General features: G+C 37.3%; 1 protein-coding gene across 3 annotated transcripts in view; it reads left to right on the top strand.

Moving 5' to 3' along the window:
* SEL1L2 (SEL1L2 adaptor subunit of ERAD E3 ligase) overlaps positions 1 to 13,820 on the top strand; it is a 115,501-nt gene that overhangs the window by 54,384 nt on the left and 47,297 nt on the right. For all 3 annotated transcript variants that reach the window (XM_042980928.1, XM_007086803.2, XM_042980927.1), the window contains exon 5: positions 3,815 to 3,977. In XM_042980928.1, the coding sequence (XP_042836862.1) occupies positions 3,815 to 3,977 (163 nt within the window). The remainder of the gene's footprint in view (positions 1 to 3,814; positions 3,978 to 13,820) is intronic.

Genomic DNA, 13,820 nt, shown 5'->3' with positions numbered 1-13,820 from the left:
TCTTGTCCCCAGAGTAGAGGGACGCAACATGAGGTCACCCCTCAAGTCTCTAATTAAAACCTTGGGATCGAATCCTAGCTGTGCCATTTACTGGCTGTGTTATCCTGGACAAGTTACTTAACCTCCCTGTGCTCTGGATAGTGCAGTCAGGCTCTTAGGAGGATGCCCAACACATAGTAAGCAGAAGATAAAGATTTGTTATTTTTATCTCTAGTCCTCTAAATGGTAAGAGGAAGAAGGTGTGGGAGAGAAGAAAACAAGTGTGTCCCGAAGCAATAATAATAAAAAGAATGGGCTCTGTACCTCCAACTAGGAGACATCTTCTATTTTCACACAAATTGGGCATACCAGCTCCGGGGAAAGCAGCCCAGTGCTGTGGTAGCTGACCCTAGACAGGGCAGCAACAGAGCCCCTGAGTTCTTTCTTAAAATTCAAAGCTTCCCAAAAGAGCATAAGAGTATAGAGGGTAAAGGGGCACTTGACTATAAACAACTTCCATTTATTAAACTCCTTCTTTGTGCTAGTTATTGTTCTGGGTATTTATGTATAGAATATCATTCATTGCTCACAATGATATTAAGAGTCATAAATTATTATCCCCAAATTATACAGGAGTAAATGGAAGGTCAAAAATATTCTGTAATTCTTCCAAAGCAGCAAGAAAGGAGGTAAAGGAGTTGGACCTCTCTCTAGGGAAAGTTAGAAGCTCCTTATAAGAGCAAAGGAAACCATCCCCTACAAAACCTGGGTGTCATGCTGAGCATGTCTGGGCGCTATCATGATGAGTATGGGGTTAAATCAGACCCCCCAAAATACAATCTGGCCTGCTATGGAAGTCTGCTCATTCATGTGCTCACTGAATGAAGGAGTAAGAATAAAGAATTCTCAACCCAGCCCACCCAGATGAGAGAACAATGGAATTCTGGAAAGGGGCTGGTCCCTCAGATTTCAGGTTAATAGCAGATGAACCCAAGATGAAGGCCCACTGGGTATACCCTGTTAAGTTCAAGGAAACCCTAGATTCAGTCTAAAGGGACAAAATCACTCTTAGAAGCTCCCAAGTAACTATCCACTTAACATTGATGGGTGCCTTCCTCTTTGGCTTAAAGAATGGGAGGAAACCCCAGCTCTGAAAGCAGACCATCCAGCAGTGCAGGAACTTACATGCCTACCTAGGTGTCATTCAATCTCAGTCTATTCTTGCCTAGCCTATCCTTGCTAAAGAGTTCCGGAAGAGCAGCTTTTTTCTTTCTTTCTTTCTTTCTTTCTTTCTTTCTTTCTTTCTCTCTATTTCTTTTTAAGATTTTCTTTTTAAGTAATCTCTACACCCAGCATGGGGTTCGAACTCACAACCCCAAGATCAAGAGTCACATGCTTCACCAACTGAGCCAGCCAAGCACCCCAAGAGCAGCTTATCTTTGCAGTCGCATAGATACATGAGAAGGTGCATAAAGCTGAGTCCCCTGACCCTTCCCAGTTGGTAGATAGAAAACTGAAACCAAATCTGTTCACAGCAAGAGACTTCAGGAATTTGTGGGCAAACTGAGTGAAATTCCTTCAGTTATCAGGACGGTCAAGCCAATTACATCTAATATAGCCATCTCTAAGATTCTGGTCAGAGGACAGAAAAAACACCCTACTGACCACAGAGGAATCATTTCTCTCCCATTCATTCCTCTATCCTATGCCCTCCTTGTTCACCTCTTCTTGTATAAGATAAAGGTGCTACCAGTCCTTTTGGCTCATCGACACCCACATCTTGACCCCATTCATTCACTAATTCATTCAGCTACAAATGGTCAGTAGTGCTAGAAGTAAAGATGTTAAGCGAGCATATGTCAGGGAGACACAAACCTGTCTGCAGGAGTCAAGAAGCCTTGGAGACAGCCGGAGTTAGCTGTCATTAAGAATTACTCTCCATTAGCAAAGAAGATTTGTAAGTAAGCTGCTGCCCTACGCCAGGTTTCTAATGTATCCTAGAGATGCATTTAGTCTCCTTCTTCCCCAGCACCTACCTTAGCATCCAATACCAGATTCTTTAGAAATTTTCCAGATACCTAACTAAACTTTCTTTTGGGGATCTGCTAATGCTGCCCAGTTTCTCCTACATTTTCCGTCTTGGGGATTACAGTCCAGATCTTAATCCTACCTAATGTACCAACAACTTTCCTCAGCCCTGGGTCCTGCTTCTAGTATTCCTTATGTCACCTTGGACTTTCCTGAGAGGGGACCAGAGACACCTAGAGGAATTGATTTTGCAACCTTTTACTGCCCCCTGGGATCAGCAAAGGCTCCTGCAGCCCATCTCAAGTTTCTCTGCCCTGTTCCATGTTGGTGCCCTTCTAATCCCAGCAGGCTATGTGGTTGCAGCAGCAAACCATGTGACAGAAGGGCTTCAGGGAATCTGTGTCCTGATGTCATGCCTGCCCCTGGATGCCAGACATCTGTACTCACTGGCCTTTGAGACCTTCTGTCTTATTTGCCTTCTGGTCCCCAGAATCTCAGCTTGCTCTGACTATGGTTAATCTCTGGCTTCTTTTGTTTCACTGGAGTCTATTCACTGTGTTGGCATCCAGAACCCTAATGCCTATGTAGCTATCATTCAGTCCAAGCCCATTCTACCCTGCTCCAGCCACCAAGAACAGATTCGTTTAGCATCGGCATGGACAGGCGGTACATAAAGCTGAGTCTCCTGATCCTTCTGAGTTTGTAGTAATGGTAGATTCGTGTATTTGTTCCTATATTGGAATCAAGGTCACCAGTAGAAGTTGCTTTCTTGTCTTACCGGTACCAAAAAGGAAATTATAAAAGTAAAAATAAAACCCAAAAGTACTCTCTGTCTCTGACACAAGTTTTGACCTTGAAAGGCTCTCCATCACTACTTGTTATACACATCAGGTCCAAGTGATTTCTGACTGGGACTCAGAAAATACAGTATAAGGCAATCCTATGGCATCTATCACTAAGCTTTCACACCATTTACCCACAAATTACAGGAGAACAATTGCCATGCTATGAAACTTTAGAATTTATGCAATTGTCATTGTCACTGTTGTCATCATCATCATAGTTAAAGTTTTTTTAGTGCTTACTATGTACCAGGCACTAATGCCAAGCACTTCATTTGGAGTATCTCACTGAATCTTCTCAGCAACCCTATGAAGCTAGTACTATTATTATCCCTACTCCATAGATGAGAGAAGCACAGAGAAATTAAATAACTTGCCTGAAGCTCCCACACTAACAAGTGGTAGACACAGACTTTGAACCAGGCAGTCAGACTTTAGAGTCCTAATAACCATTGCGTTTTATTTGGTTATTGTTTTTCCACATGGTGCTGAAGAATATGTTCTGTTTTAGAAAATTATTTCAGAATATAAAGGGACTTTTGTTTTCATGATAGTAGCTCTCTACATGTGACATTCCAGTTTTGATTATTTTTTGATTGGTTTTGATTATATTCTTACATATTTCAGAGTTCAGTTTGTAAAATAAATACTCCTATAATGTGGGTGGCCATGGGAAAGTTCACTTTTAGGACAAGGGCCTCAATATTTCACTTCACTTGGTGAATAAGCTTGAAGCAAATTTCTCCTTTTTAGCAGCTTCACTGTTTGTCAGATATATTTGAAATTGTCATCTTAGATAATGGCTGGAAAAAAACCTACTGGTCTATAGATGTGATGGACTTCAGCTAAATTTTATTGTTAGCAGCAATGACAACTTGGTCCTACTTGTTAGAAGTAGTCTGAAGGAGGGAGCAGAAAATTTCATTTTTGATAATCAAACCTCTACCTTCATATTTTTTAAACAGAGCCTATGTATTCTTTGCCAAAGCAGCTAACATGGGAAACTTGAAAGCTATGGAGAAAATGGCCGATGCTTTGCTATTTGGAAATTTTGGTATGCAAAACATAACAGCAGCTATCCAATTATATGAGTCCTTGGCTAAAGAAGGATCATATAAAGCCCAAAACGTGAGTTTTGAACAAAAAGTAAACCTTACATAGTAGATAAATGACATGTGAAAGGAGTTGGGCAATAGTATTCCCACTCTACCACATGAACACAGACCTAGGGAAGTTACTGTAATGCACTGAAAGAATAGTATTGGCGTAGGGACATAGCAAGAGCCCTGGGCAAATTCTTCCAGTTACATAGGTAAATGTCAGGAATGGAACAGAACTGCTCTCTAATTCAGCCTCCCATCTTAGGTCCATGGGTGTGTTTTGAAATAATTTGAGAACTCTGAACCCCTAATATAGTTACATTTAAATTTCCTTTTCTATTTTACTAATGCATTTCACTTCATTCAAAGAATAACATAATTTCATAAAGTATCTGGAAAATAGATAGATAGATAGATAGATAGATAGATAGATAGATAGATAAAGCAAGCCCTTCGCAAGCCAACCATTCTGACTCAACTACTGATAGGACTGCTTTATATTTTTGCTTGGCTTCTTCCTCATGCACCTCTCTTTTTACATCATCTTAATCACAACACAAATGCATATATAATTTTGTTTCTGGCTACTTTCACTTAATGCTACACCAAAAGCTTGTTTTCATCTTGTTAGTCTTTCTAATAAAAATATTTATTTCTGATTACAAAAGAAATTCATTCTCATTACAAAAAAAAAAGTCTGAGAATTCAGACAGTATAAAGAAGAAAGCAAAAGCTATCTAAAAAGCTTTCCTCCCAGAGATCATTTTTGGTATCATCCAGTAAATTACAGAAGCTAGACTTTGGAGTCAGAAAGACGTAAATTTGAATTCACTCTGCCACTTGCTTATTAGATCCCTCCTTAACAAAATCCTTTCCCCTTCTACACTCTCTAGTTGTGTTTCCCTGGTAATCTAATAGGAGTAAAATGTTAAGTTGTTTTTAAGTAGCATTGCTTATGATTGCAATGACTTCTGATTGGCAAACTCCCTTTGTACTGGGGCAAACAAACTGTAAATTAATTGTAAATACCTGATGGTGGTAGTGATTCTCATGAGAACCCTGGACACTGTACCTATGAAATCGTTGCTTGAGGAATGAAGATCCTGAACCCACTCAGTATGGATCTCACCTCCTGGAGTCTGAGTCATCATCTGAAGGACCAAAGACAATGGCTGCTGGAAGACTGTGTGAACTGCAGCAAGAACTCCCACAGAAGGGAAGGCCTGATGCTGCCCTGCTGGGCGACCATCATTCCTGTGCTGTATCCACCTGAATAGACTGATGGCAAATGTAGCCTATGAGTCTCTATGTTTGTTTTGTTGAACCAGAACCTGGGTCAGAAGACCCCTGATGGGTGGGACAACATCCCTAATTTTCACCTCTGGAGTTAGGATATGATAGAATGCTAGATACTATGTCCATCTGGTTCACAGCTCTATCTCTAATAAGTCTGCACAGTGCCTGGGACAAGACATATATGTTCAATGTTGAACCAATTAATGATGAATGAGTTAATGGAATTATTAACTGAGGATTAATTAATTAATTGAGGATTAAAGTAGTGTATGAAGGCGCTTAATTCCATACCTGGAACTTTGTAATCATTCATAATAAAGAAAGGATATAAATATTATCATTACTCCTACTATTATTATTATTCTAGAATTTTCCCATAATGATATAGAATTTTCTTATAAAAATGAGATACTTTAATTGCTATTTCTTAATCTCCTCTTTACTCACTAAATAATATGCCATAAACATCTTGCCATATAAATATATATAGATCAACATCACCATTTTAAATATCTGTATAATTTTAATTAATTTAAGTTGTTGAATACTATCTTTACCCCAATTAAATATAAAATATTATATTTACAAAATATTAAACAGATTTATACATGTTATAATAAAATATGAGAGTTTTAAATTTTAATTACCCATATTTGGTTAATCAAAAATATAAAGTTCCAAGACAGACTAAATGTTACCATCATGTCCAGCACTAAAAATGATATCTCCTAGGGGCACCTGGTTGGCTCAGTAGGTTAAGTGCCCAACTCTTGATTTCAGCTCAGGTCATGATCTCAGGATTGTGAGATAGAGCCCCACAACGGGCTTTGCACTGATAGGGTGAAGCCTGCTTGGGGTTCTCTCTCACCCTCCCCCATACACACATACATACATGCTCTCCCTCTCTCTCTCAAAATAAATAAATATTTAAAACTGATATTTCCAAATTCCTTTTCAAACTAGTGAACAGGTACTTTATTTTTCAGTGGGAGTATTAATTAGTTAATTAAGCCACTAGTTGTTTTGTGGACACCTACTCTGTAGCAAACATAATCCTAGTTGATGGGTAGAAAAAGACTAATAGTTCACAGTCCTTATGGGTCAATTTGAAATGTAAACATATAATTGAAGCACAATTTATTTTTTAATTTTTTTATTTAAATTCAAGTTAGTTAACATATAGTACAATCTTGGTTTCAGAAGTAGAACTCAGTGATTCATCTCTTACATATGACACCCAGTGCTCATCCCTGAAAGTGCCCTCCATGTATTATGCTAAGCAGAATAAGTCAGTCAGAGAAAGACATATATCATATGATTTTACTCATCTGTGGAATTTGAGAAACTTAACAGATGACCATAGGGGAAGGGAAGGAAAAATAAGATACAAACAGAGAGTGAGGAATACCGTAAAAGACTCAAATACAGAGAACAAACTGAAGGTTGATAGGGGTGGGGAGTTTGTAGGGTAGAGAAAATGGGTGATGGGCATTGAGGAGGGCACTTGCTGGGATGAGCGCTGGGTGTCGTATGTGATGAATCACGGGAATCTACTCGTTAAGTAGACTACACTGTATGTTAACAAAGTTGAAAAATTAATTAACTAATTAATTATTTTTTTAAAGTGCCCTCCGTAATACCCATCACCAATTTAACCCATCCCCCCACCCACCACCCCTCCAGCAACCTTCAGTTTGTTCTCTGTATTTAAGAGTCTTTTATGGTTTACCTCCCTTTGTGTTTTATGTTATTTTTCCTTCTTTTCCCCCCATGTTCACCTGTTTTGTTTCTTAAATTGCACATATGAGTGAAATTATATGATACCTGACTTTCTCTGACTTCTCTGATTATTTCTCTTAGCATAATTCACTCTAGTTCCATCCACGTTGTTGCAAATGGCAAGATTTCATTCTTTTTCATCACCAAGTAGTATTCCATTGTGTATATATACCACATGTTCTTTAATCCATTCATCAATCTATGGATATTTGGGCTCTTTCCATACTTGGGCTATTGTCAATAGCACTTCTATAAACATTGGGGTGCATGTGCCCCTTTGAATCAGCATTTTTGTATCCTTTGGATAAATACCTAGTAGTGCAATTGCTGGGTTATAGAGTAGTTCTGTTTTTAATTTTTTTGAGGAACCTCCATAATGTTTTCCAGAGTAGCTGCAGCAGTTTGCATTCCCACCAGCAGTGCAAAAGTGTTCCCCTTTCTCCAATCCTTGCCAACATTGTTTATTTCCCGAGTTGTTAATTTTAGCTATTCTGACAGGTGTGAGGTATCTCATTATGGTTTTGATTTGTATTTCCCTGATGATGAGTGATGTTGAGCATCTTTTCATGTCAGTTAGCCATCTGGATGTCTTCTTTGGAAAGGTGTCTGTTCATGTCTTCTGCCCATTTCTTCACTGGATTATTTGTTTTTTGGGTGTTGAGTTTGGTAAGTTCTTTATAGATTTTCGATGCTAAGCCTTTATCTGATATGCAAATATCTTCTCCCATTATGTTGGTTGACTTTTAGTTTTGTCGATTGTTTCCTTTGCAGTGCAGAAAGTTTTTATCTTGATGAGGTCCTAATAGTTCATTTTTGCTTTTATTTCCCTTGCCTCTGGAGACATGTCTAGTAAGAAGTTGCTGTAGCCGAGGTCAAAGAGGTTACTTGCAGCACAACTTAGATAGACTACAGTATAAAATGCTTTAGGCACAGAAAAGAGTCTAACTGGTTCTGCCAGAACAGGTAAGGAAGGCTTGTAGGAAGAAGTGACATTTCTACCCAGTCTAGAATATTGGATATAGGCAACATAAAAGACTTAGTTGTCTCTATTTAAATAAAGTTTTTGATACAAAGTCAAACTGCTACTCACAGAAAATAAATTCCAAATTAACATAAATCATACATAAAACACATGGATATCAGAGCTGTATTCAGAATATCACTCCCCATACTCTAAGTAATGTGGTTCCAGCCACAGATCATCCTCTAATCCCTGTTAATTGACCCTGAAATGCTTGCCATTGGTTTGAAGGAGAATCAGGTAGGAGAATGTCATTGGCTGAGTGCTAATCCGATGCCAGGAAGAACAGGTCTAAATGCATGTCTGTTGGCCATGCCATCTTTGTAGAGAAAAGCAAGCATTGTTGGGACAGTGTTCTCAAAAATGTGCAGTTGCAGACTTCAGCGTGGTATGGTATGGTAACAGGGGTTCTGGAGTCAGAAAGTTTGACAGTTTGTGAATGCAGCTTCTACAACCTAATGAGCTTCCATCCTGTTCATTCTTTCAGTGTCACTTCTCTAAACCTTAGATGTCCCAAACCTGAAAAGGGAACTGATAAGAAGGCCACACTACTTTATAAGGTTACTGCAAGAACCAAACAACATGTACACGATCCCTTAGCAGATGTTAAAGAACACCAATGAATAATGTCGTGTAACACTTTTAGTCCTAACAGCTTTGTCTTTGGAGTCAGTCAGTCCTGGCTTTACATCTCAGCTCCAATACTGGCTCTTGTGACCAGCACTCTCTGAGTCTCAATTTCCTCCTCTGTAAAATGGGGATAATATCTGTCTGATACATGTGTGTGTTTGGTCTCAGGAGGATAAGAAGATAGAATATGAGTGCAGACAAACATCACCTGAAAGGCTGAGATTGACCTGATACGCAAATTTCAACCAAACTGTTTCATTGAAATGCTACAATACTAGATGGCAAAAAGTCTCTGTCCCAAGCACTTCCCATGCTCTCCCTGACATCCTGGACACTCTTATTCCTTACTCAGACTCCCCTCCCCTCCTGACCTCCCCATGATCTAGTGGCCAAATTGTTAACAACTGGATGAACAGGGAGCTTACAAGACCCTGGTCTAGTACTACAGCTGGATTGCTGGATTCTATTCTGTAATTTTGTTGTCATCCCTGTCATCGCTATAAGAAAACCTGTTTCCAGCAGCAAGTCTGCTTAAAGTTGATTTATGTCCTTTTACAAAGAACAACTAAAGAGATTCTGTGCTACAACTAGTTCAATGACTGCAACTAGGATGGCCACAGGCCACATTGACTACAGCTTTCTAATAGAGAGTTAATAGGCTAACAGGCTGGGTGTCCACCTTTCTTCTCAGGCTGTTTGTGCCACCCAGGTACAGGAATCCTGCCTGCACTCTTAGCAAATATTTCTGGGAACTGTGAGGACAATTTAGCAACAGCAATGTGGGTAAAGAAGCTGGAAACATATACTAAGAATGGCAATGAAAGAGAATGAGAGGGATAGAGATAGATAATGAAGAGTATGAAGACACCTATCTCTGGGGAACAAACGAAGAACAAACAGAAATAATGAAGTGTAATAAATGAAGAGCCTAGGGTGCCAGAAATCTAGCAAAGACCTGGATTAACAAAGAAAAAATGAAAAAGAGATGAATCCATATTATAAAGTGGTAGTAAGGGGTCAGGAGAAAATATAATTTCAGGCTATGTATAAAGGGAAGCTGGATAAAGGAAAAAAGGCATAATGATTTCTTTCACGTACTCTGAAGGGCTTATCCCACAAAATTCCAAATTGAAGGAAATTCTGATAAGAACAACAAAAGCATTTATCAGTATGAACAGAGTCTTTTATATTAATTTTCAAAGAAACTATACCTTCCAAATAATAAGAACTGTTAATTAACAGAGTAGTCTTCATGAAAATGGTGGAAATTGAGGAAATAGCAAACAAAACTAAGTCAAACACTAGATTTGTATCTAGTTGTATCCTTTAAGATACTGTACTATACCAGCTGAGAGTAGGTAAATTGTATCACTTTTATTTCTGATTCTCATTCAGGAAGCAAAAATTCAGAATTAGAAAGATTCACTCTTAATATCAATGAATAGCTTCAATAGGAAATTTGTCAATTTGCCAACAAGAAGGTAGGGTTAAACCTCATTCCTTTAAAAATCACAAAATAGGGGCACCTGGGTGGCTCAGTCAGTTAAGCAACTGACTCTTGGTTTCAGCTCAGGTAATGGGTTTGAGCTCCGTTTCAGGCTCTGTGCCAGCAACGTGGAGCCTGCTTGAGATTCTCTCCCTCTCCCTCTCTTTCTGCCCCTCCTCCATTTGTGCTCTCTCTCTCAAAGTAAATAAAAACTTAAAATAAAATAAAAAAGAATAACAAAATAGATCATCCACGTTGTATCACCTTAAAACTTAATTTAATTGTGATAATCTCTAAATGGTGGTATTATTTGTAATCATTTTCTTTTTAAAAATATTTTACTGGGTTTTATTTATCTAAGTTTTTAAATTCATGGGTATGTATTATTTTGATATCAGAAGAATTACTTAACACAGATGCATGTACTTCCTTAGTTATGTAGTTCAAAAAATCTTACTATGAATGAGAAAATCCATTCTATTATGTAAAAATAACTTTAATTGATATATTAAGGAGGATATAAGTGACTGTGTGCTTTTCCATGCTTTGTAATTCTAGAATAATTCTATCTCAATGGCAAAGATTTCACATATTTTCATTTATTTTTGGATGTGAATTATAGAGGTGTTTTGTAGAGGGACTGTACTTATTAGCACTGTTCTTCTACTGAAAAAAATCATTTTTAGTATCAACCTAATAATCACTTTGATAATTTTAGGATTACCTGTGTAGAACATTTCATCTTGACATTAATGCTCTTTTTGTATTAAGGGTACAGATAGGATCTGAGTTGTTCATTAGCGTTGATTCAAACTTTCGTTTGGTATGCAATTTGAGCTAAAAGTAATGATCTTGGATGCTTTCAAGACTTGTGCAGTAATTAAAGAAAAAATGCTTAATCTTTTCTCTTTTAATAATAATCTCCTATATAAAAAGTAAAAGGATTATGTAAAATCAAATTGTTATTATGGAACCTGAGTAATTTGCTTTGAATATAATAAAATATTCTCTATTCTTAACTCATTCCACTCAAATCCCAGCTATTATAACAGTTTCTTACAAACCAAAGCACAATTGTTGAGTTCAGAATCAAGTCTTAACAAAACTCTTTTGCAGAGTTTGACCTTTAAAAGCCACTGGAAGGGTCATTGATGTCATCACTATTATATAGCTTCCTTTTTGACTTACAGCATTTTTGTTTCTGGATTAAGCTTGAACCATCCTATAATTCATCTCATTTCATCTCAAATATATCTCAGAAGACAGACAAAATCCTAAAACTGTTTATTGTAAAGTTGTTAGGTGACAATGCCCAAGTGTAAAGGAATAAGACAGCACTGGCTATAATTAGCATATTCACTACATGAAAACCCAGAACATCTTTTGTCTTCTTTTACTTCTGGAAGGAAGGAAGGAAGGAAGGAAGGAAGGAAGGAAGGAAGGAAGGAAGGAAGGAACTTGGACACGGGTCCAGAGGTCATGAACGATCCCTAGAGGTTTGGCTCTTGGGCCCTCCACTGTGCTTCCAGTTGAGGGGCAATCTCAAGTGTCTTAGGCCTGTGGGCACAGAGTCTTGGCTGAGATCCAAGGGACAGCAGCAGGGATTTCTGCCACAGTGATGGCGAAACAGTGTGTGCCTTACTACAGAGGTGGTCGCTTCTTGTAATAAAAACAATATTTATGTAGAAAGCAAAAAAAAAAAAAAAAAAGGAAGGAACTGAAGGAATTTAGTTGAGTCCTCCAGAGAGTTAATTCAAAATCACCCATTGTTATTTCTCAGTGAAAGAGAGAGGGAATGTGCCTTTGGGGCTGGTTTTAAAACTGCTAAAATCATTGTTTTCCAGTCTTACTTTTTAGAATGAGCTTTATACAGAGAAAGGCTTCCCTCCCCAGGCACAGAATGGAAATTTAACTCCCACACAATCCACAACTCACAAATTTCTTCAGAATCAGGCCAAAAAGTGTGATAAGCTGTGCACAAAATTATACACTTTTGGTGAAAGTATTTTAAAATACAAGCTCAACTGAATAGAACAGTATCTTTATTTACTTATATAAAGGTCAGTATATTTGTTTACTGTTAAAATTTCTAAATAAATAAACCAGTTTCTAAATTCAGCAGAATCAAAAATTGCTAAGAGTTGCAAGAAAAATAAAAATCTAATATTGACTAAAGACATCCTTAATAGGAGCCAGTAAGGCCATTTTAAATATAAACTATAAGGGTTAGAGAAGTACCAGGATTCCAGACGCCTTCCATTTGTTATAACAGCCTTATGGTCAACTTTCCAATAAAAAGATCATGTTTGAGACTAAAGAGGAATTGGTCGAACCATAGATTTTTTTTCAGTGTGTGGATTAAGTAAATTACACAAATTATACTTATAAACCACATATTACAGCTATTATGCTTTGCTGAACTCTGTAGTCAGTTCTTTAAACAGTAACATAGTTCTTTGCCTTTGAAATTGTAATAAAAAGTTTAAGAAAATATTCATTTTCTGTTTGGAATGAATTATCAGACTTCGTGGTATCTTCATTTTAGTGAGACATTTAACAAAACCTTGCATGATATTTTCATAAACTCAGTGAAACAATGGAAATGTGGGCTTTGATGATAGTAAGTAAAGAGTAGACTCATGGGTCGATGCCAAGGTGAAAGCAAGTCTATGGCAATCCACCAAAGGATTCTGCCTATGACTTTGTATTCTTCAATATTTCATCAACTATTAAGTTGAATGGATAAGACAAGATTATTTTTAATATAAAGCATGGAAAATTATATTATCAGTGATATACATAAGAGTGTGGGATGAACTCCTAAAAATGGTGACAGGAATTATAAATTTCCAAATGAGTAGAATCTTGAAAATATTAGGAACACCAAGACAGACTTTTACAATTATATTATGACAAAAAATAGTGTTATGATTCTGTCAAGAAGAGGTGCAAGGAGAAAAAGTGAGAAAGTAAATGACCTAAATGTAAATGACCTAAGTCATCTATAAAATAGCAAATGTACATATAATGTATGAAATATAAAAATTAACCACAACTGGTAGCAATTTATCAAGAATTATAATGATGACAAGTTATGTGAATAAAACAGCAAAAATAATTAAAAGTGGTTGTTTATGAAGGGAATAAAGAGTAGCCAAGAAAGGAGCAGGACATTGATGTCTATATTTTAAGCCATCAGAAGTATTAAAATTGTCATTGTTAATACAAACACATGTATTTTTATTTTTTATTTTATTTTAGAGAGAGAGAACATGTGAATGGGGGAGAGGGGCAGAGGGACAGAGAGAATCCCAAGCAGGCTCCACACTGAGCATGGAGCTGACAGAGGGCTCAATCCTACCACCCTGGATCATGACCTGAACCAAAATCAGTTGGACACCCAACTGACTGAGGCACCCAGGCACCCCTGTATTTTTAAATATATTAAAATTTAAATTTAGATACTAACTTTCTCCCCAAGGAGGAATTGTGTTTAAAATAAAAATCAAATCCTCTCCAACTAAAAAGAAACCAGCTTCTTTGGAAGATGTCAAATTCTGGGTGTGGGACAAGAAATGTACAAGATGCTCTTGAAACATCTTATTATACAAGGGGTCATATCAATATAATACAAGGTGCCATATAATACATTACGATAA

Source organism: Panthera tigris, chromosome A3 (assembly GCF_018350195.1).
Source record: "Panthera tigris isolate Pti1 chromosome A3, P.tigris_Pti1_mat1.1, whole genome shotgun sequence".
In the NCBI taxonomy this organism is placed as follows: domain Eukaryota; kingdom Metazoa; phylum Chordata; class Mammalia; order Carnivora; family Felidae; genus Panthera; species Panthera tigris.
Note: the sequence above shows the minus strand (reverse complement) of the source record. Positions and strands in the feature narration are given on the sequence as shown.